The sequence below is a fragment of the Enhydra lutris genome, unplaced genomic scaffold (assembly GCF_002288905.1).
Source record: "Enhydra lutris kenyoni isolate GAN:26980312 unplaced genomic scaffold, ASM228890v2 scaffoldscaffold6, whole genome shotgun sequence".
Taxonomy (NCBI): Eukaryota; Metazoa; Chordata; class Mammalia; order Carnivora; family Mustelidae; genus Enhydra; species Enhydra lutris.
Genome location: NW_019154090.1, coordinates 20,822,708 through 20,850,608, shown reverse-complemented (window position 1 = coordinate 20,850,608; position 27,901 = coordinate 20,822,708). Strand labels below are relative to the sequence as shown.

General features: G+C 51.0%; 1 protein-coding gene across 1 annotated transcript; it reads left to right on the top strand.

Moving 5' to 3' along the window:
* Positions 1 to 277: 277 nt before the first annotated feature.
* Positions 278 to 27,300, top strand: LOC111141857 (bactericidal/permeability-increasing protein). Its single transcript, XM_022494702.1, has 16 exons — positions 278 to 330; positions 1,611 to 1,810; positions 4,386 to 4,500; positions 5,766 to 5,894; positions 7,286 to 7,447; positions 8,714 to 8,777; positions 10,878 to 10,941; positions 12,272 to 12,363; positions 15,127 to 15,303; positions 16,355 to 16,414; positions 17,816 to 17,983; positions 19,056 to 19,123; positions 21,266 to 21,308; positions 24,375 to 24,438; positions 25,483 to 25,559; positions 27,006 to 27,300. Exons 1-16 carry the CDS (start codon positions 278 to 280, stop codon positions 27,042 to 27,044), a joined length of 1,575 nt encoding a protein of 524 aa, XP_022350410.1. The 3' UTR covers positions 27,045 to 27,300.
* Positions 27,301 to 27,901: the final 601 nt, after the last annotated feature.

The window sequence follows — 27,901 nt, the reverse complement described above, 5'->3', positions numbered from 1 at the left end:
CAGAGACCGGACTGGAAAACTGGAGTGGGGGTTGGGAGTGTCTACATCCCACCGCCCCAACCCTCGCCCGGAGGAGCTGAAGGACTCGGGCCGAAGTGGGACGCTCCCGGCGGTCTGCGTTTGCGTCGCAGCTCTGGGAGCAGCTAGCTGCGTGACTGCAGGAAGAACATTTCCCCTCCCCAAGCCTCAGGTTCCACATCTGTCCGAGGAAGGGGTAAAAAAGGAGTAAAAACAAAAGCTTGGTGGAGAAAACTGTGGGATGAGGAAGCAATGATATATGGTGCGTGAGGAAGGATATTTGGTGCTGGGGACAGCACTCACTACACACTGGTTATTGGAAAAGGGGAACTTGACAAAATTGACCAGCAGGATCCCATTTTTCTTTGTTAAAAAAACACACTCTATTTATGCTCACCAAAAGGATCCTCTAAAAAACACAAAACACCTCTGCTTGTCTCTAGAATTGGGGATCGCATGCAATGTTCTCTTGGTTCTTCCCCACATTTTGGTGAAGGTTGAATTTTGGTGAATGAGGATCACGCATTACTTTTATAGTCAGAGAGACGTTAATAGCTACCATTTCTGTGCTTATTATGTGGGGGCGAGGGGGGGGGCATTTGCTAAGTGCTTTATGTGGCTTAAAGCCCTTTCTGTCTTCACAGAAATCCAAGGAGGTAGGGTACTCTAATTATCCCCACTTTACAGAAAAGGAAATTGAGTTTCAGAGAGGTTAAGGGGCTTGACCAAGGTCAGACCGTCAGAGAGTTGCAGAGCTGAGATTTCAAACCACAGTTAAGACACTGGACTCCAAAATTCAAGCATTTAGTTATTACCCCTACTGTCTCTTAGGACAAAAAAATGCTAAAGGGTCTGTTTTTAAAAATATTTTACTATAGAAAAATCAAGGATATCAAAAGTGGAAAGAAAAATATAACTTCCAGTTATAAAGTGAAAAAGTCCTGGGGATCTAACGTACAGCATGATAAGTATAGTTAAGAATATTATATTGTATTCTTGGGATTTGCTATGTGAGTAGATTAAGAGGACACTGAATGACAGCTGTGGGAGGTGACGGACGTGTTAATTAGCTTGGTTGTGGCAATCATCACGTTGTATACTGTAAATGTATACCATTTCATGTGTCCATTATACCTCAGTAGTGTGGGGGTAAAAAGAAAAATATAATGAATCCTGATGTATGCGTGACCCTTAGGTGGAGCGATTTAGGTGAGGGCTCAGAGAGGGGCATGGGGATGCTTAGGGAGTGGAAGGATGCCCAGAGCCAGAATTCCCATTCTATTATACACACACATATCACACACACACACACACACACACACACACACACACACACCACACAAACCACACAAACTCCCCCACACCACCATTATCACCGCCATACACACACATCCCACACATGACCCCCCCCATATACACTACACACACACACACACACCCCCCACACCCTCCCCCCCCCCACCTCCCAGGCTCCCCTTCTGGCAGCCTCTGGGGCTGTGGCCCCAACCATGGCAGGCAGCAGTCCTCCCCCCTCCCGCCCCCATCCAGTTTCCTTCCTCCTTTCTACATCCAACTGGCTTGCGTTTCCCCAGCCAGCTCCTTTATAAATCCCTGGCTCCTCTCCAAGGCCTCCAGGCTTTGGCAGCTGCGGAGGACGAAGACATGGCCAGAGAGCCTGACAGCGCGCTGAGGTGGGCAGGCTTGCTGGTGCTGACCACCCTGAGCACAGCTGTGATCGCAACCACCAACCCTGGCGTCGTGGCCAGGATCACCCAGAAAGGCCTGGACTACGGTAATCAGATGCCTTCCTTTCCTCCTCTTCTGCCCCTAAGGAGCACTTACTGAGCACCTGCTGTGTGCAGCCCTTTAAATCCAGTGGGTGGACTGCTCACTGCTCCTCAACCCTCTTAGCAACGCCACCCCCCCAAACTTAGATGAAGAAACTGAGACCAGGGGAGTTGTTCAGGGTCACAGAGTTGCAAAGTGGGAGTGCTGGGGTCGGAGTGCTGGTCTGGAGGACTCCAAGTCCTCAGGCCCCCAAGGGTCCTCGCAGTCCCTTCCCTCTCTCCATCCAGCTGCCAACTCAGGCTTCTAGGCTCTTTTCTTCCCTTCAGACCTGGTTCTCCATCCTGTCATTTGCCTTGAGATCTCTGGCTCGGTCTCTAACGTGGGCAGAGCCTAGGCAGAACCTGTGAGGAGGCTGAGTGATGGGAGGGGGGAAAGAGGAGGGCCTTCCTCAAGGTCTCCCCCAGGGCAGGAGCTTGGCACAGCCATACTGTGCACGTGACCATCCCCCAGAGAGGTTCCCTCCAGGCTACTCACTCGGGCCCAGACTGAGGAAAGCGTGGCCTGGGACAGCCCCGTGCTGACCTGCTTAGATCTGTGCCAGGCACTTTACACACCCGATCTACTTTCATCTTTATGTCAGCCCTGGATGGGACATAATGTTACTGGCAACAATTCACAGATGAGCAAACTGAAACTTGGAGGAGGGACTGGAAGTGGGTGGTCTGGAGCAGGCCTCCAGTCTTAGCTCACGTCCCCGCGTGGGGCTGCTCGATGTCTCCAGTGGCGGAGAGACGGACCGTGGGCTGGTGTGGGAGAGCCAGCCACAGAGGAATCAGACAAAGGAGAAAGCAGAGCCTCGTCAGCTGGGGTCCCACTGAGGGATACAGGACAGGGTTCCGGGGGGACCTGACGGGACACCTCTGAATCCCAGGGGTGCAGACAGAAGGCTCCATGTGAGCTTGGAGATAAGACTATGGGTAGCCTGAAGCTTCCGGGGAGCAGAGGCCTGGGCTCAGCCTTTTAAACTGGGCAGTTTTGTTTTCTGTCACGAGAGCCTCAGTCTCCCCCATGTGGCTGCCAGAGTGGGTTTCCTGAAACGCAGCACATTTGCTCATGTCCCAGTCCTCAGAAGATAGCCTGACCCTTTGGCATGGCATTTGAGACCTTTTAAGACCTGGCCCCAGCCAACCCACGTTGGTCCTTGCCATCCACAATTTCCTTCCCCTCTCGTCCGTGACTATGTCTACGCTGCCTGCTTTTGAATCCCCGGGAGAACTGTCCCAGTGCCTTGGTTCCAGGACCACAAGACCTGGATTCAAATCCTGCCCCATTCCTTATCAGCTAAATGGAAAGTGTGGCCACTCCCACAAAATCCAGCTGCCTCCTCTGTGAATTGGGGGTGGTAACGGGACCTACCTCCTGGGATTATTCAGATTCAATCCTTTCATACAGGTACAGAGCCCAGGACAGCGCCTGGCACACATAAATGGTGGTGCCGGAAAACACAACGCCCGGGTTCCCTCTTCTTACTACTTCCTCTTTCTCAAGTAACGTGCTTGCCTTCCAGCTGGTTCTTGGATGGTGCTAACTACTTAATGACTGACGGCAGGGTTCCTGACATTGGCATTCACTCGTTCATTTATTCGTTCCACAAATAGGGGGGCTTCCTAATAGTAAGTGCTGATCACTGTGGTAAATGCAGGGGCCGCTTTCGTAAATCAAACAGCGGAACTGCAAGGCTCGGAGGGCTTGTCTCTGGCAGCAGGAGAGAGAGCAACCCCAAAGTCACATGAAGAGATGTATAGTCCCCAACAGTAAAGGGGGCTCCTAAGGAAATGCACCATGAGAATGATGACAGGAGGATTGTTCCCATCTGCTGGCTCAGAGCAAGTTCCTGGGGGAAGTGATGGTCCAGCTGAGTAGAAGCTGACCAGGTGAAGGTGGGAGGGAAAGGTCTCCCAGGCCATAGGAATGGCACAAGCAAGGGTTCGAGTCCAGGCAGTGTCGCCAAAAAAAAGGGGGGGGGGATGACGCAAGCAAAGTTCCTACAGAGAGAGAGGCCAAAAGTCAGGGAGGCAGGGTGCCTGTGAGGGCATAGCACTGAAGGTGGCTCAGAGTCAGTGTTCCAGAAAGACTGCTAGGACACATGACTGCATGTTTGAGGCAGTATTTTAGACAATGGATTGGCAAATGACAGCCCTCAGGCCAACTCTAGCCCACCCTGTGTTTTGGTATGGCCCTGGAACTAAGAATGGCATTTACTTTTTACATTTTTAAATGGTTAGAAAAAAAAACACACAAGAATAATATGTCACAACATGTGAAAACTATATGAAATTCAAATTCCAGTGTCCATCAGTAAAGTTTCATTGGAACAGAGCCACACCCATTCACGTACAGATTGTCTCTGGTTGCTTTCCTGAGATCACAGCAGAGCGGGGTGGGTGTGACAGAGACGGTAGGAGCCACAAAGCCAAAGATATTTGCCATCTGAGCCTTCTCAGAAAACCCTCGCTGACCCCCAGTATGGACAGGGACAGGCGGAGCCTCTGACCATTGCCCCTGTTCTCACCCCTCAGCCTGCCAGCAAGGAGTGGCCGTGCTGCAGAAGGAGCTGGAGAAGATCAAGATGCCCGAGTTTTCAGGAAGCTTCAAGGTCAAGCATCTTGGGAAAGGGCATTATAGATTCTACAGGTGAGACCCATGGAGCTCAATCCTTAGCGTACAGAACTTGTAGTGTCCTGGGGCCAAGACCTAGAATCACAGAGCCCCAGATTCCTAAACTCAGAGAGGTTAGGATCTACAAAGTAAGGTTGACACCAGCCCGAGGGGATATAATCCTCCGAGCTGAGTGTGGAGGAGGCCACAGAAGGTATTTACCATGACTCCCAAGGCTGGAGGAAATGTGTCATGAATGCCCAAACTCTATCGCAGGCCCATATAACAAGTAGGATTTTGGGAGATGGATGAGGGTTCAAGGACAGGAAGCCTACTCCAAAATGGCCCAGGCCAGAATGTATTGACTCACATGTATGAGAAGTCTCTGGAATAGTCTGGCCTTGGGTTCAGCTTGAGAAAAGCCCAAATGTCATTGGACCCTGTCTTTGCCTTGCCACTTTCCAACATTGCTTCCCTTGGGGAGGTCTAATCCCAGATACGGTGTCCCCTCAAAGATGCAAGATGGCCACCAGCACTGAGAATCCTGTGGAGACAGAACACTTTTCCCTTGCAACCCAAGCACAAACCCTAAATTCCCTGTGATGGTCCCATCTTCAGTTATGCACACAACCCTGAACCAATCCCTGTGGCCAGGGGATAGCCCACACTAACTAGCTTGTGCCTGAGGTCAAAGCCCCACCCCAGGAAAGCGGAGGTGAGGTCAACTTTCTTTGGAGAGACATAGACTAGATGTTGGGGCGGGGGTCCCCCCAAAGTAAAAAGGCAGTTCTATTACCACGAGAAGGGGGAGGTGGGTCCTGGGCAGAAAATGTCCTCTACAGAATTTTATACACCTTTTCATTCAACAACCATTTTTGAGGACCTACTATGTGTGTGCCACAACAGGCTTTGCTAGAATAGTGAACCAACCGAGAGAGACACATTCCAGCCTTTTACAGAACTTGCAGCCCGTTGAGATTACCTGTATCATCCTCACGGATTGTCACACTTCCTGCAAGATGGACATTATTGCGCCCATGTTACAGATGAGAAAACCGAGGCTCAGGATGATGACGTGACATGCCCAGAGTCACACAATAGTACACTGGAGAACAGGATTCTAATGCAGATTTGTCTGACTTTAAAGCCTAGCTACTCTGCCCAAGGCTGCTCTCGTAGCTTCTGGGTTCTCCTGGAATGGATGGGGTACAGGGGCGGGGGAAGGGGTGAGTCTGCACTAACCATTAACTGAGTCCTTGTGTGGGCCCCCAGGAGGCTAACGGAGCGTTTCTTCTTCACAGCATAGTTATTCGTGGATTCCAGCTTCCCAGTTCCCACATAAGACTAGTGCCTGATAAGGGCCTTGATCTCTCCATCAGTAACGCCAATATCAAGATCAGTGGAAAATGGAAGGCACGAAAGAAATTCATGTGAGTTTCCACGCTTGGGCTTTATTGAGTGTGTGGGGGAGCTCTTGGTGAAATTTGGAAGGGATGAGAGCCAGGATCATGGGAATGCCCAATTTTTGCCTTACCCACCACCTCTTGTCCCCAGAGGGTTCCTGGGGGCATTTTTCACCTGTGAAGTTTCAACATAGCCTTGATTAATAGCTGAGCATTTGCCCATATCACAAAGTGAGACAGTCTCAAGAATTGGTACATGTGGCTTAGGATGGAAGGCTAAGTGGGACCTTTCATTTGCCCCTTTATCAGTTGGCTATTGTTGTGTAATGAAGCACCCCAAACTCAGCCTCATATTATCACTACGTATCTATGTGTAGGCTGGGGTTCTGCTGATCTGGGTTGGGCTCAGCTGAGGCAGCCCTGCTCTATGTGTATCTCTTCCTCCTCATCCTTAGACCAGTGGACCACTCAGAGCAGATCCTTGGTGATGGCAGACATGCAAACAGGATAACTGGAAACACACAGGTCCCCTTAAGGCTTAGACGGAAGTGGACTATGGTCAGTTCTATTCATATGCCATTGGCCAAAGTAATTCACGTGGTCAAGCCCAAAGTCAAAAGCCTGGAAATGCACACAGGTGCCCCCAAGATAGGCAAAGGGGTGAAACATTGAGGCAAATCATCCAAACTACAACTCCAAAGCTACATATTGGGTTCACTGCATGGTGAGCCCGCCCTTTGGTGGTGGTGGCTCAGAATGACCGATTACTTCAGAGACTTCTTGGGGAGTCTGGGGGCTAAATGGAGGGAGGAGAAGGCACTCTGGGGAGGGGGCTGGAATCTGCCCTCCCATACAAGTCTGTCCCTTCCCCACAGTAAGAATCCCTTGGTTCTTCACATGGGCTCTTTTGCATCTATCATTTCACTCACTGATGGCAAAATAAATAAATAAATAACAGAACTTCATCATATTGAAAGAGGGTTGACAAAATACATTTAGGTCCACTGTCTTACCCAAACTTGTTTCATCCCTGAAGGAGGAGTTATTAACCCCGTTGCATGAATAAGAGAATTAATTAATTAAAGTCTCTGACAGCCCCGCCCCCAAGCTCCCAATGTTTTAGGGGCAAAGCCAATGTTCCACTGTTGGCCAAGGGTCTAGGGAAGCAACTGAACCTCAGAGCAGTTAAGACACCCAAAGCCACTGGCAAGGGCAGAGGCGGTGGGTAAGAACAGTGTTCTGCTGGGCAAACATGGACCCACACTTCCCTGAGAGCTGTGTGACCTCGGGCAGGCTGCCTCCCCTCTCTGAACACCATCTCAAATAGCAAAACCTACCTACCAGCCCAGGCTTGCCGTTTGAATGGCAGCGGGGAAGAAAATGCTTGCTCCAATTCTTTCGTCCGTGTTTTCCTTCAGCAAAACCAGTGGCAACTTTGACCTGAGTGTGGAGGGCATCTCCATTTCAGCTGGTCTGCAGCTGGGCTTTGACCCCTCCTCGGGCCTCCCCACTGCCACCTGTTCCAGCTGCAGCAACCAGATCAACGCTGTCCATGTGCACATCTCAGGCGGCAAGCTGGGGTATGATCTCCTGGGATGGTGGGTGGGAAGAGGGACCTCCAGAAGCACCGTCCTAATCATCTGTGTATTCCGAAACCATGCCAAGTGCCTCCTCCTTGCCAGGTCTCTTCCAGGGGCCCAGGTGTAGGGGAGGACGGGGTCCGCAGACAGAGCAGACCCCCTCCCTGCCTCAGGGAGTCACTTGTTCATGCAACCTTCATTCAACAGGTTTACTGAGCACATAGGACACTCCCTGGCTCTGGGCTACCTACTTGATGTGCATTAAACTATACAGTCCTCACCACCAATCCGTAGGCATTGATGCACCCTCTCAACAAATGTCATCTAAGCATCTTCTGTGCACCAGGCTCATGCCCGAGAAATAGTAATGGCCAATTAAAATTTAGCAGTAGCTAACATCAGTGGCCCGTGTCACTGTGTGCCAAGCATTCCTTTAAGCTTGTGAATCATCTCAACCAATCCACACAATGAAGTTAGTTTATTATTACCCCTGTTTTTTGAGGAGAAAACCAAGGTAGAGAGAGAATAGAAAATATCCTGAATTTTTCAACCTAGTGAGGGTTGAAAACGGATTCAGCTCAGAACTAGCTGGCTGCAGACTCTTAGCTACATAGTCCCTGTTCTCTTGAAGCTTCTTGTCCGGTGGGGAATATGAACATTAGTCAAATCATTGCGCTAGGCAATGGTTCACAACAAATTACAAAAGGATAGAAGAAATAAGAAAAAGAGGTACAAAGTGCTACCAACACATAGAGCAAGAGAATCTGACCTAGTCTGGAAGCTGGCTGGTTCTTTCTTGATGAAATGACATTTGAATTGAAATGAAAGGAAGATGTAGGAGTTAATTAGGTGGATATTGCAGACAGGGGGTGTTTTAAATAGGAGGAACAGCATGTGCAAAGGCCCTGTGGTGGGAGGCAGCACAGAACACAAAAGGATACAGCAAAACAGTACGGTTGGAGTGCCAAGATGGAGAACAATAGTGAGGAAAGAGGCTGAGACCGGGATTGGGGGTGGGGCAGCTATGCACCAATTGAGGAAATAAACTCATTAACAAGTCACTGCACCCAGAGGGCCAAGTATCTAATGGGCATGTGTGTGTGTGTGTGTGTGTGTGTGTGTGTGTGTGTGCAGTTAAAGTCCAGGAACAAGGGTGCCTAGGCTATTTGGAAGAGGGAGGAAGGCTTTCCACATGAGGCAGGATCCCGAATGCAGCCCAGGGACACCTGGGAAGCCTCATGCTTGTCCTCACATGTGAATCTCCAGGTGGCTGATCCAACTCTTCCACAAAAAAATTGAATCTTCCATCCGAAAGACCATGGAGAGCAAGGTAAGATGGGCTCAGAGAGGGTGGGGCCCTCAGTGTACGTAGCACTGGATTCTTCTGCTCTCGCCCCAGAGGACTGGAAGTGGTCCTCACGGTTCTTTGAAATCATGGGTCTAACTTAGAAACCAGTCATGAGGAGTCCAGCAAGAGCCAAGAAAAGGTCCCAGCATACAGCCACAACGCCCTGCTCCCGCTGGACCACCCCCGCTCTTCCTTCCACATTCCTCCCTTCAGGCGAATTACCTTCTCTTGCCTCCTCTGCCCCAGCTGCCCTTCTCAAAGCCCTCTGGCCAGCTCCCCAATCCCTTCTGGAAGGGGGTTGATGTTCCATTGAGGAAGCTGCTAGGCTAGAGTGCCAGCAAACTGTTCCCTAAGGCTGGAACTGGTACCAACCAGCATTCCCAATCCTGCCCTCACCCTGAATCCACACAGACCATATTCTTCAGCTCAGAAATGGAGCCATTCCTTGGACTGGTTTTCCATGAATGAACCATTAGCTCCCAGGAATGCCCTAATCTGTCTCACAGGCCAAGTGAATCAAAGGCAATAGGGAGCCATTGAAGATTTGAGTCAAGGGGGTGACCTGGCCAGATCTGTGTTTTAAAGGAATTTCTGTGGCTGCCATGAGAATGACTGGAGGAACCAGAAGATGGGGCAAGGTGTATCAGGGAGACTGGGAAGCTATATGGTCATCTGGAAGGGAGCCACTGGTTCCCAGGCAAAGGCACTGACCATGGGGGTAGGGAGACATCAGTCAAACCAGATCATCCGTCTGAAGGCATTCTATCAAAGTCTTAAGAAAAAAAAAACAGTGCATGGTTGTCACAATGCATATTAACACAGTAGATCATAGAATGGGTTTTAGAGTCAGAATCTCTGAGTTTTAGTCCTGGCCCCAGGGCCTAACTAGCTTTGTAACTTCGAGCAAATATCAGAACCTCAGTTTCACTATCTGCAAAATGGGGACACGAATACCTCTGGCACCAAGCTGCTGGAAGGATTACCGAGGTGACGCAGGTGGTGGGCTCACCCCCTAGCCTGGCTAACCCATGGCTCAACTGTCTTTGTAGTTAAGTAACAGTAAGAGGGGAAAGTTAGCATTTAACACTGGAATTATTAAAACAGAGTATTTCTTGGTGACACCATAAGAGTGGCCCCTTAAAAGCAGCCAAGCTAAGAAGTAAGAATGTCAGATAGCGGTGGTGATGGGGAGAAGGAACAAGAGGGTACTACAGACACGGGGTGGGCTTGGGATGATGCCTAGAACTCTGTAAGGATCCTACCACTTAACCCACACAAATTCCTTATGATGGAGGAGGGGGTGTCATGATTTTCCCCATTTTACAGATAAGTAAACTGAGGCACAGGGAAGTGAGAGTGCTGGGGTTCAAACCCAGGCCATCCCACCTCAGAGGTGAAGCTCTTAATCATAACAAGATCTTTTAGGAGAGAGTACTGGCTTGAATGGCTGGATAGATGGAGGGATGGATGGATGGAGGGATGGAGGGATAGATAAAGGAGGTGCCAAGGTGTCCATGATAGTAGCAAGGGCTGGAAATGAAGAGGTATGAGCTCGGCAGTTGGCTCCCCAGGAATGCAGAGTGAAGACTAGGTATCTGAGGGATGCTCAGTGGTCTGTGGGGGGTAGTGGGGAGGGCAGGTAGGATGGAGCACAGAGGGGCAGCAGCAGGAAGCCCAGCTCTGGGATGTGGTGTGATTTGCTGTGGTTTGGAGCCATTTGGTGGCCCTCCTGAGTGAGCAGCCTTGGGGAGCAGTACCCTAGGTGTTCAGCCGGGCTCCAGCTCCTGGATGTGCTGCTCCCCATCCCCCTCACTCACCCCCACCCGGGCCATGTGGCGGAGGCACAGGCTCCCAGAGGATGATATTCTTGGGGCATGCAGAATCACAAGTCTGGTGTGATAGAAACATGCTTCGGAAAACCAGTGTTCTCCCTCCTACATTTCTAGTCCTCTCTCCTTCCTTCCCTCCCTCCCTCCTTCAAAGAAACATCCAAGGGAAGGAAAACATGTCAGATTCCTTATTCACAAAGGACAGTCTCCACTATGGGCAACCCTCACTGATCACTTCTTTGGTTCTCTCCAGATCTGCCAGGTGGTGACCAGTTCTGTGTCCTCCAAGCTTCAGTCTTATTTAAAGACCCTGCGAGGTGAGGTCAAGGGATACAAGGGGGAGGGGGACAGGGGAAAAAAGACCGTGTGCTGGAGCTAGCAATTTTCCCAGACTGGCTGGGGCCAGGGGAAGGAGTGGGTAGAACAGATTATTTGCAAATGGAAGTCGGCATCAGATGCCCAGTGGGCCCGGCCCTTGTGGCAAGTGCTAGAGCAGCCCACACCCAGTCATTCCCCTACCCATGCAGGAGCCGAACCACCAAATACTCCCAGCTCTGAGACTGGACACACATAGCTGGCCTAAGATCTGAGGCTGATCATTTCGCCTCTCTGGGCCTCAGTTTTCATAGTTTTAAAATGGGGGCAATTCTCTCTATCCCTAAGTACGTGGTAAACTGTGACAAGCTGCTGTCAGTGAGGGGAGGACTCCCCTGGCCAGCCCTTGCCATGAGCCATGCACCCCGCAGAACTGTCTCCTCCTGGCTTCCCAACACCCCCGTGGAGGTTGGTGCATTCTCCCCATTTTACCACGGTGGAAACTGAGGCTCAGAAAGGAGCCGTGGCTTGCCCAAGGTCACAGAGCCAGAAAGGAGCAGATACAGGATCCAAATTCAGGTTTTCTTCCTCCTGAGCCTGGGCCCCAAACTGCTACCTGGGCTCCCTCCCTGCGGAGGAGGCTCGGCTGCACGGTGTGAGCATGTTTAAGGTGCCTCCGTCCCCAGACACCTCCCCAGCCCCCCAGGGATTTTCAGTGTCCACAGTTTGGCTTCAGCAGACAGGAAAATGATGTGGGTTGGGGTTCCAGATCCATCAGTCACCTGCTGTGCTGTCTTGGACAAGTTACCTTTCTGAGCCTCATTTCATCCGCTCTAACTCGGGAAGGGGGTGCTTAAGGAGGGACCGGTATTTACTGAATTATCATTGATGACCGCTGAGAAACACAGAAACCATTTGGACCTGAGCCAGCCTGGGCTCTGCCTGGGTTATTATCACTGCTAGTAATCGTCCCTTCAGTTTCAGATCCCCTACCACATACAGGACATCTGTGAGGTCACTAGTATTATCCTGTTCTACAAATGACAAAAAGTGGGATGTGAAAGGACTTGTCCAAAGTCACAGAGAGTTCAATTCAAGCCCTCTGCTCCTTGACTGTATCTCAGGGCTGTTGGAAGAAGGGATGGAGACGATGTCTGTTTATGTGGGGTATGGGCTCATTTCCCTCTCTCAGGGAGGGCTCCCTGGAGGAGGAGGGAATGGAACCCTCACTGCAATTCTTGATTCAACTTTGGGTGATGCCGACACTGCATCTCAGGCCCCAAAGACGCTGCCATGCAGAGCCAGCTCATGGTCTGTCTTCTTCCCCTCTAGTGACAACCAAAATAGATAAGGTCGCTGGGATCAATTACTCACTGGTGACCCCTCCGACAGCCACAGCTGACAGTCTGGATGGGCAGCTGAAGGTGAGACTTACACGGAGGGACCCTCAGGCCTTTGTCTTGGGCCCTCCCAGGGCTCCACATCATTCTCATCTCGGCTCCTTCTCCCTGCTCCAGACACACTGGCCTCCCCACTTCTCCTGAACCACCCTATGCATGCTTGCTCCCCAGGGCCTTTGCATTTGCTCCTTCTTCTGCCCAGAAGCTCTCACCCAGATGAGTGCCACATAAGCTCTCCCTTCCATCTTTCCAGTCTTTCCTCAAACATCCCTTTCCCTAGAGAGAACTTCCCAGACCACACTCACTGAAATAGTTCCCTCCTTTCCTTCCATATCCTGCTCTATTTTTCTTAGCATTACTTATTACTAACACCCTCCTCAACACGCACATGTGCATGCACACACACACACACACACACACACACAGAGTCACATATCAGTATCCCTCTGTGATGAAAGAGGAGGGGCTATGGCTGTTTTGTTCCTGATGGCTGGTGTAGCACCTGGAGATGTGCTTGGTAGCCACTAGCTGCTTAGTAAATATTTTGATTGGATGGACGGTTGGATGGACGGAGCTTCATTTCATGCCACTGACCCCTCAGTCACCATCCTCCAACCAGACACACTGGCCTTGCACTTCCTCAACACACCAAAGTCATTCCCACCTTAGGGCCTTTGTCCTACCTCTTCCCTCCCCCTGAACTGCCTTCCCTGGCATGCCCCCCTCCACCACACTCCCTTCTTACACTCCAGGTGGGTCTGTGCTTGGATATTTCTCCCACAGCTGCCTTCCCTGACTGCCCCAGCTGGAGTAGGTCCCACCTCTGGATTCCCTCTGGATGTTCCTCATTCAGTCTCTCCACAATTGGTGACTAACTTGTTTGTTACTGTTTACTCTTTTATTCTAAGACACATTTGATATAAAAAAGAAAATCTAGAAACTACAGAGAAGCAGAGAAATAAATAGGAAAGAAAGAAGGGAGGAAGGAGAGTGAGAGAGATTACCCAAATATTACAACTCAGAGATACACACTATTGACACACAGATTAGTTCCCTCCAACCCATCTCTACCAAGACATAGGAAATCACACACATACACACACACACACACACATGCATATGCATAAAAAACCCCACATATGTAGACATAGGGATAAGTACACACATACCCGTATTTATATGAGTTGTGTTATACATACTATCTCACAGCTTTTCAAAACACAACAGTGTAACGTGAACACCTTCCCATGAATCGTCCTCCAACAGCCCTTTTACTGGCTCTTGGGTCTTTCCAGTGGATAGCTTGGGATAAGGTTCGTGGACAGTGCCACCTTCTGGGACATTTGGTCTCTGTCCATTTTTTCCACACATGTAACCAGACCTGCCATGAACAAACATCCTTGCATCTGGATCTCTGCCCACCCTTGACTATTTCCTGGAAATGGCACTGCTAGACCAAATAGTATACTTTAAAAAAAAAAACAACTAAGTGATACAATGGAATAAAGGATTAAAACGATACATAATTATTTTTAGTGAATGAGAATGTCCTGTTTACTGGCCCCCCAGGGTCCTTTCCAGAGGTAAGGGCAATGAGCCACGGGGGATTGTTAACCTCCCAAGTCCCTGGCAGGGGAGTGTTAACCTCCCAGTTCCCTGGTTTTAAGCATTCACATACACACAAGGGCAAACCCACCTGGTTTTGCTAATAAACCCTTCGCATGAATGGATACACATCAGGCTTTCACTTATTAATGCGTATCTAAAGATAGGCATTGGAGTTGGCTCCTGGCTGGCACATGGGTCCACTTACTATTTTTAAGAGTGGCATGGTATTCTGTAAGACGGGCGTCATGGTGCTTAATTTTTAATAATGAGATGATTCAAAGGTACAGAGAACCCCACCACCCAGATTTAAGGAATATTGCCATTTTGTCCTATTTGTCTCTGATTTTTTTTTAGATGAAATAGTCCAAAAATAAATCGCTGAAGCCCCCTGGGGTCCCCTGTACCCCCAGGGAATCCCACGGATATGATGCCGGTGTGTGCCCTTCCTACCTGCGGTTTTTATACTTTTACTATGTATCTGCACGTGTCAATAATTCATGCTTAGTATGCTTTATATGCCTTTAAATTTTACATTCCATCTACAATTTGCTTTTTTGTAACTCAACGTTGTTTTTTTCTGGCTAAATAAGTGATCTGCTCTGGCAGTGCATTTGCCAAATTCACATACACACAAAGGCAAACCCACCTGGTTTTGCTAATAAACAAATTGCTCTTCAGAAACTTATTAAATATATATTCCCCAGCAGCGTAGGAATACTCTTACCCCAAATTGGAGAGTGTGAGTTTGAAATACACGTGCACTAAAAACAGTTTACCTCTCTCTTTAAAACATTGCTAATTTGACAAATGACAACAAACAAACAGAATCTCCTTGTTCTTTTGGTGTCACTTCTATGCTCATCGGCAAGGGCGGGGCTGAGCCTGTGGAGCCACTGGGCGTGTTGCCGAGTGACCTTGGACAAGTCACTCCACTTCCCTGCGGCTCGGTGTCCTCTCTTGCAAGATGAGCGTCATTGCACCTGCCTTGCAGGATTGGCAGGAAAAGCCCCTAGAAACCAGCTCCCAGGAGGCATGTGACACTCTCGTTGGTTTCTGGTCGTGGCTTCCTCCTCTCTGAGTGCATGATTGGTCTCCTCAACCCATTTTCTCCTGGAATGAAGACGTTAACTTATCATTCCCGAAGGAAGCCCAGGCTCACCATGTCTCCTCCGCCCCCAGGGGGAGTTTTTCAGTGTGGCCCACCCCAGCCCCCCTCCCTTCGCCCCGCCGGCGCTGGCCTTTCCAGCTGACCACAACCGCATGGTGTACCTGGGGCTCTCCGACTACTTCTTCAACACAGCGGGGTTCGTGTACCAACAGGCAGGGGCCCTACACCTGACCATCACGGACAACATGGTAAGGCCGGGCTGGAGTGGATGAGGGATGAGTGTGGGGCTCAGAGCGCAGCGGCCGTCTGGGCTTGAACCTGTGTTCACACGGCGGTGGGGATCATAGTCCAGCCTCTGGAGGCGGCCAGACCGCAGTTGGAATATCGGCTCCCTCTTTCCTAGCCGGGTGGCCTTGGGCCAGTCATTCAACCTCTCAGAACCTGTTTCCTCGCCTGTAAAACACCAGTACCAGTATCTCTCTCCCGAGGGTATGAGAGGGTGGAATGAGGTATGAATGTGCGAGAAGCAGTCAGCACGTGCTGAACAGGCAGGAAGTCCTCCACGAGGGGTAAATGTTACAGCCAACCCTGCCTAAGTACGTGCCAGAATCCGGTCTCAGTCCCACATCACCATCATCATCATCATCATCATCAGTATCTCTGTCGATATGTTCGTGGCTGAGTCCTGCTCTGGGCCTCAGTTTACCTGTCTGTAATATGGGGACATGACCATCCTGTCCAGAGTCCAGGTACAGCCTGGTAACCAACCACGTGGGGTTCCTCCCCCACTGCTCCTGGAAGAGGGGCCGGGCTCCCCTTCTCTGTAGGGGCACCAAAGGGATGCTAAGCCCCAACATGTCCCCTGGAAGTAACCAAGACCACCAGAATGGGAGCTCCTCAGGCTAGCAGAGTCAGCCACCTGCACTTGGACTTGGTAGAGACGAATGCACGCGGAGGAGGGGGACCTTGATGGCTTTATACCATTACAGCTGTGCTCCTGTGGAGGTTTTGGGCACGGGGGTGCTGGATGTGAGCTAATAGAAGCAGGACATCCTACATGATCAGTTTGAAGAGCATATTTTCAGCACAAAAAAAAAAGATAAAAAAAAAAGAAAAGCTGGCAGTCCGATTATATCCGGACTGTTCTGAGCTGATGGCTGCGACGTGGGTCAGCATTGTCAGGGATGGGCTGTCTGCTGTCTGCTTGTGTGTTCAGTCTCTCACCCCTCATATGGAATCTGCCCCCCAAATCTCTAACATAATCCCCCAAAGTCCTTTTCTCTTCTTCCTTTGCCACAGATACCAAAGGGATCCAAATTCCGACTGACAACCACATTTTTTGGAGTCCTCATACCCCAGGTAAGAAAGAAGCTTCTCCCCTTTTGTCCGCTCATGAGGCAGCCCAGGAGTGCCGGGGAGGACTGAGTTCTGCTGAGTGGCCCAAGGAGAGCCCCCCTCTCCAGATCCAGAGGCAACCCAGCCTGAGAGTGGAAACAGCCTTAGGGCCCTCCCCCATGCAGAGAAAGGTTCCAAGCACCCAGGCGACCAGGCGTGAGGGCAGACGTGGCCGGGGGTGGGGTGGGGATGATCCACTCAAAAAATATTTATTGAGTGCTCGCCATGTGGCCAGGGCTCTGCTCTTGGCATCTAGCAAAGCAGACCATATCCCTGCCCTCCCGGAGCCCCACTCCGGTGAAGAGAGACAATGATCCTCCAGAATGACCCAGAATAATCCAAAAGAAAGTGCACACCATGAGACATGAAGTCAATGAATGGATGAGGTCACTCAGCCTGCTCGGGCTGCCATAACAAAGGGCCACAGGCTAGGGGGCCCCCACACCAGGAATGTATTTCTCAGGGTTCTGGAGGCTGAGAAGACCAAGGTCAAGGTACCCACAGATTTGGGTTTGGGTAAGAGCCTCTTCCTGGCTAATAGATGGCTACTTCCTTGCTGTGTCCTCACATGGCCGTTCCTCTGAGCTCACATGGAGAGAGAGCAAGCAGGCTCTGCTGTCACCCTATGAGGACATAGATCCTATTAGATCAGGGCCCCACCTCTATGAGTTTATTTAATCTTAATTACTTCTTCAGGGCCTCGTCTCTAGCTACAGCTGTACTGGGGGGTAAGAAGGTCAATATGAGTCTGGGAGACACAAACATTCAACCCACAACAGCCTCTCCAGTGGTGTCACTTCCAGAAGATTCTATACAGGGGTAGTGGTGTGGGGAGGCATGACTGGTCAGGGAATCAGGGGAATCCTCTGGAAGCTTTATGGCCTAACAATCACATTGTTTTTCTGAGACCATGAGTTTACCTGGGGGAGGACTGGAGGCCAGAAGAGATGCGGTTGTCACCAAAGCCCTCCTCAGTTCCCCCCAGGAGGCCACCACTGCTCTGTGAAGAGGTGACACTTGATCTCACCCCTGAAGGAAGGGAGAGAGCCAAGCTGGGAAAGAGTGAGGGGACAAGCATTCTGCCAGAGGAACAGAGAGTGCAAAGGGTTTTAGACGGGAACAGAGTGGGTCATATATTTGAGGAACAGGAAGGAGTCCCACATGGCTGGAGCTGGAGAGCAAGGAGTAGAGGCCTGTGAGGGGAGGCTGCAGGCCCTGAGTCCCAGAGAGTGCAGTCTTTAGGATTTAGTCCAGAAGCAACAGGAATACATGGGAGGTGTTCATGCAGGGTCAAGACAAGATGGGATTTAGAAATGGTGGAATAAAACTGTCACTTTGTTTGTTGTTCCCACTGGGGGACTGCAGGTGGCAAAGATGTTCCCCAACATGGCCATGCAGCTCAACATCGGGGCCCCGTCCCCACCGCACCTCACTGTGCTCCCTACTGGCCTTGTCTTCACCCCTGTCCTGGAGACCCAGGCTTTTGCTGTGCTCCCGAACTCCTCCTTGGCTCCCCTCTTTGTGCTTCAACTGGTAAGCTGTTCCCGGGTGTGGGCAGATGAGGGCACTGCCTCGGGGTTGGGGGACCAGGGTGAATCCTGCCCAGATTCAGATGCTCCAGGGCCTCAGACCAGAGCCCCTTTACCAGCTGCCTCTGGCTTCTGCAGGCGTCCATGGGTTCAGTTCTGCCCTCCATCACTGGCTTGAAATCCGTGCACTGGTTCAGGTTCATCCACTCATGCCTGTGGTCACTCAAGTATGCTTTTGTGAATTTGTTCATTCATTCAATTACTCCTTACGTTGCTCACTTGAAATATGCTAGACCGTTCTGGTTCATGAGTGCATTAATTTATTCCATTATGCATTTATTCATTTACTTACACCTTTGTCTAAGTATTCATTTGTATATTTGTTTGTTCACTCATTCATCACTTACTCATTTATGCATACCTTTGTTTATTCCTTCGTTTGTGGGTGTAATCCTTCGCTGATTCAAGTTTTTGGTCCATTGCTGATTTTCGCATTCATTTCATCTGCTCACTCTGTCACTCCCCGAGTGTTTGGTGGCGTTGGTGGCCCCCACTGCGGCCACGGAGGGGAAGGCCAGACTCTCTCCCCACCAGGGGGCGCTCACGGACCTCGGGCAAGTCTGCCCTCTCTCAATTTAAGACCTCTTTTCCCCACTTAGCCAATTTAAATGGTTTCTGAGGGGTCTGCCGGGATCATGCAGACAGTGAACCCAGAAGCTGAGGTGGGGACCTCAGTTTTCCGACTCAGTAAATATTTGATGGATGGATGAATGAATGAATGAATGGCTTGAGAGTAGGGCTGGCCTAGACTCCAGCCCTGAGGTCAGTCTTGCTTAGCCCACATGAATGGCCTGGAGATCTGAAATAGTCCCTAGGGCAGTGGGAGAAAATGGTAATTGGTGCACAGCCCAGGACTCACCAACAAGCACAAAGCAAAGGAAGAGCCCCTCCTCCCTGGGGGCCATGTGGGCTCCTCTGCCACACCTTTGTGAAGCTGACCCTCCCATCTTAGAGACCTCGCCAAGGCCCTGGCCCCTGGGTCGGGGGCTTTCACTCTTTGCATTACTGCTTTGCAGAGCACGAACTTTTCCGTGGAGGTCGGCACCACGCCCGACAGGCTTATCGGGAAGCTCAGGCTGAACAGGTAAGTGAGCCCGTGGAGATGGGAGGTGGCCGCCCACCCCTTGTGCATGAGCCCAGTGATGGTCCTACAACACACCAAGCCCATGTCATTGCTCTCCCATTCATCCATCACGTTTAAGCCTCAGATGGTGCATGGTGGGCACCAGAGCCCTGTTGATGCTCAGAGATGACGTGGCCTGCCCAAGGTCACACACCGCAGGTGAACCGTCATTGTGGTTTGCCTGCGGTCCCCCAGTGTTAGCACAGAAGGTACTGTACCCCGGGGTACCCCTCAGTCCTAGGCAGACTCATGGCTGTGCGAGCCCAACGGGTGCTTCTACCCTGCACTGACCCTCAGCAGGTTCGGCTGCCCGGGTCGCTGGCCTGCCTTAGCACATGGGAACCCACCTCCATTTCTTCGTGGCCCATCCGTGAGCCGTGATCAGCTGCTTGGTGCTAGGAAAGTCCCGATGGCAGTGGCTGTGGTTAGGTTTGCCGGCTCTGTGGGGGGGCTGCCTGTGTGCCAAGTGCAGCCCCCCTGAGCCAACATCCTACTCATCGAACTTCTGTCGCCTGGCTTAGAAAGAAGCCTGCTGATGTAACAGAAACAAACAAGCCCGATGGTTGTTCTTTGCCAAGAGCGTCGTAGTGAGGGTGAAATGAGGAATTCACAAGCGTTGAAGTGTGGAGAATGCCAGGAATATACAGGCTCAACAAGGAGGAGTGAGAGGGACACGCAGAAACAAGACAGATAGCCATAAGGGGGAGAGACAGGGAAAGTCAGAGGCACATGGAGAGATTCTCAGAGACAGAGAGACACATAAAGGGAGGGAGGGAAGAGACAGAGAGAAAGAAGAACAGAAAGAGAGAGCAAAAGAGAGACTGACAGATGGAGAGACAGACACAGAAGGGGGAGAGAGAGGGAAGGACACACACAGAGGAGGAGAAAGGGAGAACCTTGCAGAGTCCACACAATGACCCCAACGGCTAGACCTGCTATCTGCCTCTTAATCACGCTCGCGCTGTTTAAATTGAGTCTTGACCTACATTCCTGTCCATTTCTGCCTTCTCTGCAGCACAGAGCTGTCCTTCTTAACCTTGAGACTGGCCCCTGAGGTTTACACGCTGCTTATTTCTCCTGGCATCACTCTGACAAGTGTTACTGTTTTGGGTACATGTGGATTTAATTTTCCTTGAGCACCCATGAGCCCTCAAGTAGAGGAGTCAGAGAAGATACAGCTGGGTGAGGGTTGAGCAGATGCTCACACATGCAGGCCTGGGGTGTGAGAGTCCACAGGGCAGGAGTCCTGGGGCTCCCACTCTTGATGAAGAAGGGTGAGCTTTCAAGCTTTGTAGAGTATCGGAGACAAGAGCTCAGGCATCAGGAGATCTGTTGAAATTCTGCTTTGCTAATTGTTCATTGTGTGACCTTGGGCAAGTTTTCTGACATTCTGAGTGTCAGTATCCTCATCTGTAAAATGTGAGTGATGGCCCTTGCCTCTGGGGGTGTTAGAGGATTTCCATGAGGTAAAGAACACAACATGGTGAGTGATAGGGTTCAATAAGTAGCCATTTATTTCCCTATTTCTTTAGATCTCTGTTAGAATGCCCTAAAAACTGTAAGGAGGGGATGGTTCATTGGCTCTGGTAATTGAAAAGTCTAAGGGTTTCAGGCAAGGGTGGATCCAGGTGCTCAAATGATGTCTTTGGGATTCTGACTCTCTCCATTTCTTGGTTGTACTCTCCCCTATGCTGACTTCATTTCTCATCAGGCTTCACCAATTGGTGACAAAAATGGCCACCAGCAGCTCCCTAGTTTTCCTGGAGAAAAGAGAACACCTCAGTACCAGTATTTTCAAAAGTCCTAGGGCCAACTCCCATTGAACCAGCATGGGTCACAGGTCCATCCTTCCAATAATAACTGTGGTAGGGGAGGTGGACTCTGCCCTTTGGCCAACCTACCCCAGAGCAGAGCACTAACAATGTAGGGAATGGGTGGTGCCCCGAAAGGAACTGTTAGGGGTTGTGACCAGAGGAAGGGGAATGGATACTGGGTGGGAAAACCAGACAGCATCTACCAGAGGGGGTCCCTTCTCCCCAGCAACTGGACTCTAACACAGGTCAGGCAAATGGTGTTCTCAGCTTTCTGCTCCCCTTCTCACAGGCTGCTCCTAGAACTGAAGCACTCAGATGTCGGCCCCTTCTCGGTGAGTCTGAGGCCCTCAGGGGCTCCCTGTTCCCTGATCTAAAACTAACTGTCCTGCTGTCTGCTCAGAACTCTGCCATCATTTCCGGAGGCTCCCTGTTCATTTGCATATAATTTGCATGTGAAGTAATGGCCAGAGGAGCTTTGTGGGCCCACAGACCTAAGCTAGAGTCCCTGCTCCATGCTTACTAACTGTGGCCCTTGGGCAAGTCATTTCCCCTCTCTGGACTTCACATCTTCCCCAAATTAAGCATACACCTTTCTACCATCATGAAAAACAAAATGAGGATGGGGTAGCAAGGGATGGAGAGGGTTGAAGGTTAGATCATGGAATCAAGGAAAGCCTCTCTGAGGAGGTGATGTGTGGGCTGAAAGAGCCAGCAAGGGGAAGATCTGTTGCAGGCAGAGGGACTGGCAGGAGCAAGGCCGTGTGGTGAAAACAAGTTCAACACGTTCAGGGACTGAAGGGAAGCCAGCGGGGCTGGACCAGCGCGAGCTGGGGATGGGGGTGTAGGAGGAGACGTGGCTGGAGAGGCAGGCAAGGCTAGCTCATCCTGGGCCTTCTGGCCTAGAGTAGATGGTGGTCAAAGGGCCATGAGAAGCAGGTGACCTTCTCCACACAGAGGGTGACATGATCTGATTTAGGCTTTCATAGAAGGTACCCCAGGCTAGGGGAGAGGGAATGGAACTTGGGGGCCAAGAGTCAGACCATGTGTATCAGTGAGAGGCGGGTGCATTTGTCTAGGAAGAGGAGAAAGATGGCGGATGGGAGACATACTTCGGAAGTGGAGTTAGATGGAGCTTGCTGAGAGTGGTGGTATATGTGGTGAGGGTGATGCAGAGGGACTCTAAGATTTTTGGCTTGAACAACTGGGTGAGTGGCAGAGCCAGTGTGGAGGTGGGGAAGGGCAGGTGGGAGGGAGGAGAGCAAGTATTCCACTACCTGGACTCACTGACCATGACGGAGTAGACTCCCCCTGCCTCCCTTCTAAGTCCCCCCGGGACCCTGGAGTTGCCTGCGAAAATAGTAGCTCACTGCTCTTCCCCAGCCGCCTCGAATGAGCCTTGTCCCTGTGACTTCCGTTAGAAGCCTCGGTGTGCTGATTCTGTCCACAGGGTCTTACTACCCATGGTCCAAATCTCCCAGGGGGCCTCTTGTTGAACCCCTGGAGAACATTTCCTTCCATCCCTGAAATGTCTCCCAAAGATCCCCACCAAGTGTGTGCCTTGTAAGCCACGAAGCCCAAAGTTGGGCCATCCCAACATGCCTTCCAAATCGGCTGGAAAGCCAGCCAGCCCTTTTCCATCCGGTAAGACTAGAACAAACCGAAGGACCCAAACGACCTCATTGTATTTTCACGGATTTATTGGTGCCGGAGCTCAGACGGTGGATTGACTCAGCTGGTAACTAACTTCCGCTTCTGCAGAAAACAAAAAATTAAAGTTCTCAGGTTCATAGAAAGAAGGGCACCCCATTTTAGGAGTCCAGGGATTTCCAGCCTGGGGAAGGGAACTCAATTGTTCCAGGAAAAAAAAAAAAGTACATATTTACAAGTTTTAATGTCACCAGGCAATCATCTTGAGGGCGCTACATTATTTTTGAATTTTTTTTTTTTTACTATTGTAAAAGTAAAACATCTGCATTATAGAGGAAGCAGAACGTACAGATTTGCAAGCCAAAGAGAATAGAAGCCATTCCTGTTTTTGCCACTTAATCACTTGGAGTATATCCTTCCTGACCTTTTTCTCTGCATACTCAATAGGACAGTAGAATTACGTGGTTTCCATAATCTGCTTTTCCTCACTCAAAAATATAACATGAATGTCTCTGTGTGAATAATTAAATTCCTACAATATTATTCTTTTTTATAAAGATTTTATTTATTTATTTGACAGGCAGAGATCACAAGTAGGCAGAGAGGCAGGCAGAGAGAGAGGAGGAAGCAGGCTCCCCGCTGAGCAGAGAGCCCGATGCGGGACTCGATCCCAGGACCCTGAGATCATGACCTGAGCCGAAGGCAGAGGCTTTAACCCACTGAGCCACCCAGGCGCCCCTACAATATTATTCTTAATAGTTGCATCGTATTTCCTAGATCCAAAGTGCCACCATGTCCCCCAGATAGTTCCCCAATCGTTAAACATGTAGGTTGTTACTAATTTAATGTTTGGGTTGAATTTATGGCTCTGGTGAGCATTGTTGCATCTCAATTTTTGCCGGCATCCTACATCATTTCCTTAGGGCGAATGCCTTACAGGCATATTTGCTGGCCCACCAGGCACACAGATTTTTTTTAATTTATTTAAGAGAAAGAAAGAGAGAGGGGCGCCTGGGTGGCTCAGTGGGTTAAAGCCTCTGACTTCGGCTCAGGTCATGATCTCGGCGTCCTGGGATCGAGTCCCGCATCGGGCTCTCTGCTCAGCGGGGAGCCTGCTTTCCTTCATCTCTCTCTGCCTGCCTCTCTGCCTACGTGTGATCTCTGTCTGTCAAATAAATAAATAAAAATCTTTAAAAAAAAAAAAAAGAGAGAGAGAGAAAGAGAGAGTAGGGTGAGAGGCAGAGGGACAGACTCCTTTCTGAGAGCAGGGCCCGATGTGGGACTCTCTGAGGGGCTCGATCCTAGGACCCTGAGATCATGACGCAAGCTGAAGTCAGATGCTTAACCAACTAAGCCCCCCAGGTGCCCCCAGGCACACACATTTTTAAGGCTTTTGCTGAGCACGGGCACATAGAACCTCAGAAAGCCTGAGCCAGTTTGTCCTGTAGCCTAAAGTGTCTGAGACCGTGCATTTTCTCATACAGAGTTGTTCATGTTTAAATACTCTGTTGACCTTCCTTTCCTCTGTCTTGTAACCTACATCTAGAACATGCTTTACATTTGGAAACTTGAGAGCAAAAGAGATCACTTGGGTGACATGACTGGGCTGCAGAATTTTCCCGTCATCCCCTGTGTCCCTCGATCAGCTGTTTTCCCAGCTTTGAGGTTGCCCTGCAGGGGAGGGAGGCTGGCGGAGAATGCTGGACGACACCAAGGTGCCCTGACGCGGGTCCCACCCTCCTGATTTCCAGGTCACAGAGCTGCAGGCTGTCATGAATTATCTTCTGCCCACGATTGTGATTCCCAAGGTTAACGGTAAGGAGCTTTGGAGAAATGAGTGACTTTTAGTCCTAGAGGAGGCAGATGGAGTTCAGTCCTAGAGTCACCTGCTATTGGCCCAAGTTATGGAGGCTGGAAGATGGTCACCTCAAAGGAACATCAAAGGGCACCTGACCCGGAAAAGGAATGGAGACAAGGGGACGCCCACAGGTTGAGCTTCTGTTATGTGCCCATCTATTATTCTATCCAGTTTTTAAGACAGCCCCACGAGATGAGGACTGTCCTAGGAGGAAAGGGGAGATTCGAGAAGTCAGGTGCCTAACTGTTGCAGGTCACAGAGAAGGTGAGAGATGAAGCTGGGACTTGGTCCCGTCTCTGAAGCCAGAGCCCTCTGCCTTTCTCTGCCTTGGAGCAAAGCGGCAGGGAAGAAGGATAACCCCGGCTCGTCTCTCGGCTTCAGCCCCCGCCCCGCCATGGAAGCTTCACCTTCGCTGAGCCAAGGGCAAGAGTACACAGACCCACAGACCGCAGGACCAGAATAGTTAGAAATTATAAATCAAGACCACAAACTCTTCTTCCTACCTTGACAAATGTAGCTTTGTAATGACCTGGGGAGAATAGTGTTGAGTTTGGAATTCTCTAGAGTCCCACGTCAGAGTATGGCAGTAGGGCGGGAAGCGGGCCCCTGGCTACTGCCCATCTCTGGTTTCACCCTAAACATTGAGGGTCTTCATGTGCCCACCAGTAGCTACCCCCAATCACATGCCTCGGGCTGTCTACTGCTGGCCGTGGGCACCAGCACTGCCGTCACCCCCAGGAGGGCCGTTTTGGGGAAAAGGCTTGCACGGGTCCTGAATGTGGGCTTGGGGCTGATGGGGTGGGATGGCCAGGCTCCCGGGTCCTCGGAGCATGGTGAAGAAAGACAGTCTCCGGGACAGCCTACTCCTCAAGCCTGCAGGTACCTGCCGGCCCTACCCAGAGCCAGGCACACAGGTTCAGGGAGGCTGTCCCCCTCTCCCAGCTCTCTGGGGCTGGCCTCCGCCTTCCCTCCCTTCGTGCTGACCTCATTCTCCATTGCAGAGCGGCTGCGGGAAGGCTTCCCTCTCCCGCTGCCCGCCAACGTCCAGCTCTTCAATCTGGTGCTTCAAACCCACCAGGTAGGTCCAAAGGTCCCTCGTCACCCAATGTCCCTCCACAACAGCCACCTGTTCCCAGAAAGCCCCATATTGAGCAACCTCTGCCCTACCAGCATCCTGAGAAGTGGGTGGCTCTTGAAGAACAGGGAAGAAAGAGTCAGGCTCCGAAAAGCCACACAGTTCTTCAGGGAAGTCCAAATTGACAGCCAAGTCCCTGCTTTGAACCAGTGCCTTTGAAGCATTCCCACACTCCACTCGGTAAAAGACGGAACCCCCCTGGTGGCCACAGAACCTCTTTTATAAGCATTTACACCTTCGACAAATGTGTGTGGCATGCCTCCCTAGGCCCAGCGAGTAAAAAGGGAGGCACAAAGTGGAGACTTATGTCCCAGAATGGATGACCTTCTCTTGCCTGTCCCCTAGCCAGACCCACAACAGCCTCTGAGACTGGTTAGGAATGTCTTCTCCTAGCTTGGAAGGTTCCCTTTCCTGGTTTGCCCGCCCCCTCTCCCTGGTCAACGCAGTCCTCTTTACTGGTTCTTCCTCCCCCTTCCTCCCCCTCCTTCCCCCTCCTTCCCCCTCCCTGCAGGAGTCCTCCAGGATTCCTGCCCAGGCCTCTGTCCTCCCCACTGCCAGCTTTCCCTGCTGGCTCTCATCCCTGATGGCTTGGTGCCACCTAGAGACCCAGCCGAACTTCCAGTTTTTTCTCTGAGGCCCTTTAAGTCCCGTGTGTTCCAGCAAAGCCGGTAACTGGGCCACGAGCCTGCCAGCCACTATTGTCTTCCTTATCCTGCTCAGCAGCGCTCCTGCTAACCTTGTGGCCCTGGTAGGAAGCGGCCACATCACCCAGATTCCCTGCTGTCCCTCAGCCCCAATATCCAGTCAGCCAGCCCCCAGCCCCCAATTCTTCAGACCAGGTTATGCCCGGGGCTGAGACTGTAGACTAGCCGAGACAGCACACACACACACACACACACACACACACACACAGCCCCGGGGTACCCCACGTTTTACCAAGTTCGTCCTTAACCAAAAAAATGACCCCATGGCACAATGTAATTTCATTTCTGAAAGTTCTCAGTGAAGGGCAGGAAGGAGCAAAATAAAGTGGTTTTGCAGCCTTGATGGGAACAAGGGTCCCTTGAACTGCTGTGAAGCAAGGATGAAAAATGAAGGCCCATCCTGTGGCCGGCGGCCCTCCACGTCCATCTGGGAGGGGAACAGGTGCCACGCCAGCTGCAGTCGGCTTCACAGTGCCAGCAGCCGCTGACACGAAGACCCCAGTGGCGACATCCTCGAGAGCCCCCCTCTCACTCCTGTCTCTGTGTCCACAGACAGGCCCCACTCGGCTCTCCTTCGCAAGGTGGGGGTGGGGCAGCCCAAGTTTCCTTCAAAAACCTCAGCAGCCCCCTGCTCAGAGACCAGGGTGCACTCCCCACTGATGACAACTCCCTCTTCTCTCCCTAGAATTTCCTGCTGTTTGGTGCAGATGTTCACTACGGGTGAAGTTCTCCCGGGGCCAGAAGCCGTCAGCCCTGCCAGGAGGGACAGGCTGGTTGGCATCTACTCCTGACGTGCCTGTGAGGGTACAGGCTGCCTTTCCCCAGCCCTTGAACCACAGTCCCTTGCAAATTTCTCTGAACTCAGATTCAGAAATGATCTAAATACAGAAACTTTGTTCCTTGAGAAAGTGTGGAGTGTGTACTTTCGGGGTCATGCGTTTCCCGCAACGGCTAAGTGTGCACATAGATTTCCTCCAAGAATTGCTTTCCAGTTGTTACCACGCTATTTCTCGACGTGCTTCATACCCACCCCCCGGCAAAAAAAAACGCTTCTTTTTCTGTGCAGTTCTGTGTGATGGTATTATTTCTTGGGTTTTGTTCATTCTTTGTTTCATTGGCTGGACCCAGCCTGCCCTGCAGCGTGAGCTCAGCGCAGGTAAAATCACCTCTCTCCAGTCCTCTAATTAATCTCTTGAGCCCTCACATGCCCTTCTTAGCAGAAAGTCTCATGTCCCTTTCTTTCTCTCTCTCTCTCTCTCTCTTTTTTTTTACATTTATTTATTTATTTATTTGCGAAAGAGAGAGCAAGGGGAGGGACAGAAGGGGAGGGAGAGAGAAACCCAAGCCAACTCCCCACTGAGCAGGAAACCCTCTGCGGGGCTGATCTCAGGATGCCGGGATCAGACCTGAGCTGAAACCAACAGCCCCACGTTCAACCAACTACACCACCCAGGCGACCCTCGTTGTCCCTTTTTGGAGACACCCCTTATTCCACACTTCCAAGAGTGTCTGGGGTTTACTTAGTCCAAAGGGAGCGAATCTTGCTTCAGGGCCAGAGGGTCTGGGTGGGTGGTCGGGGGT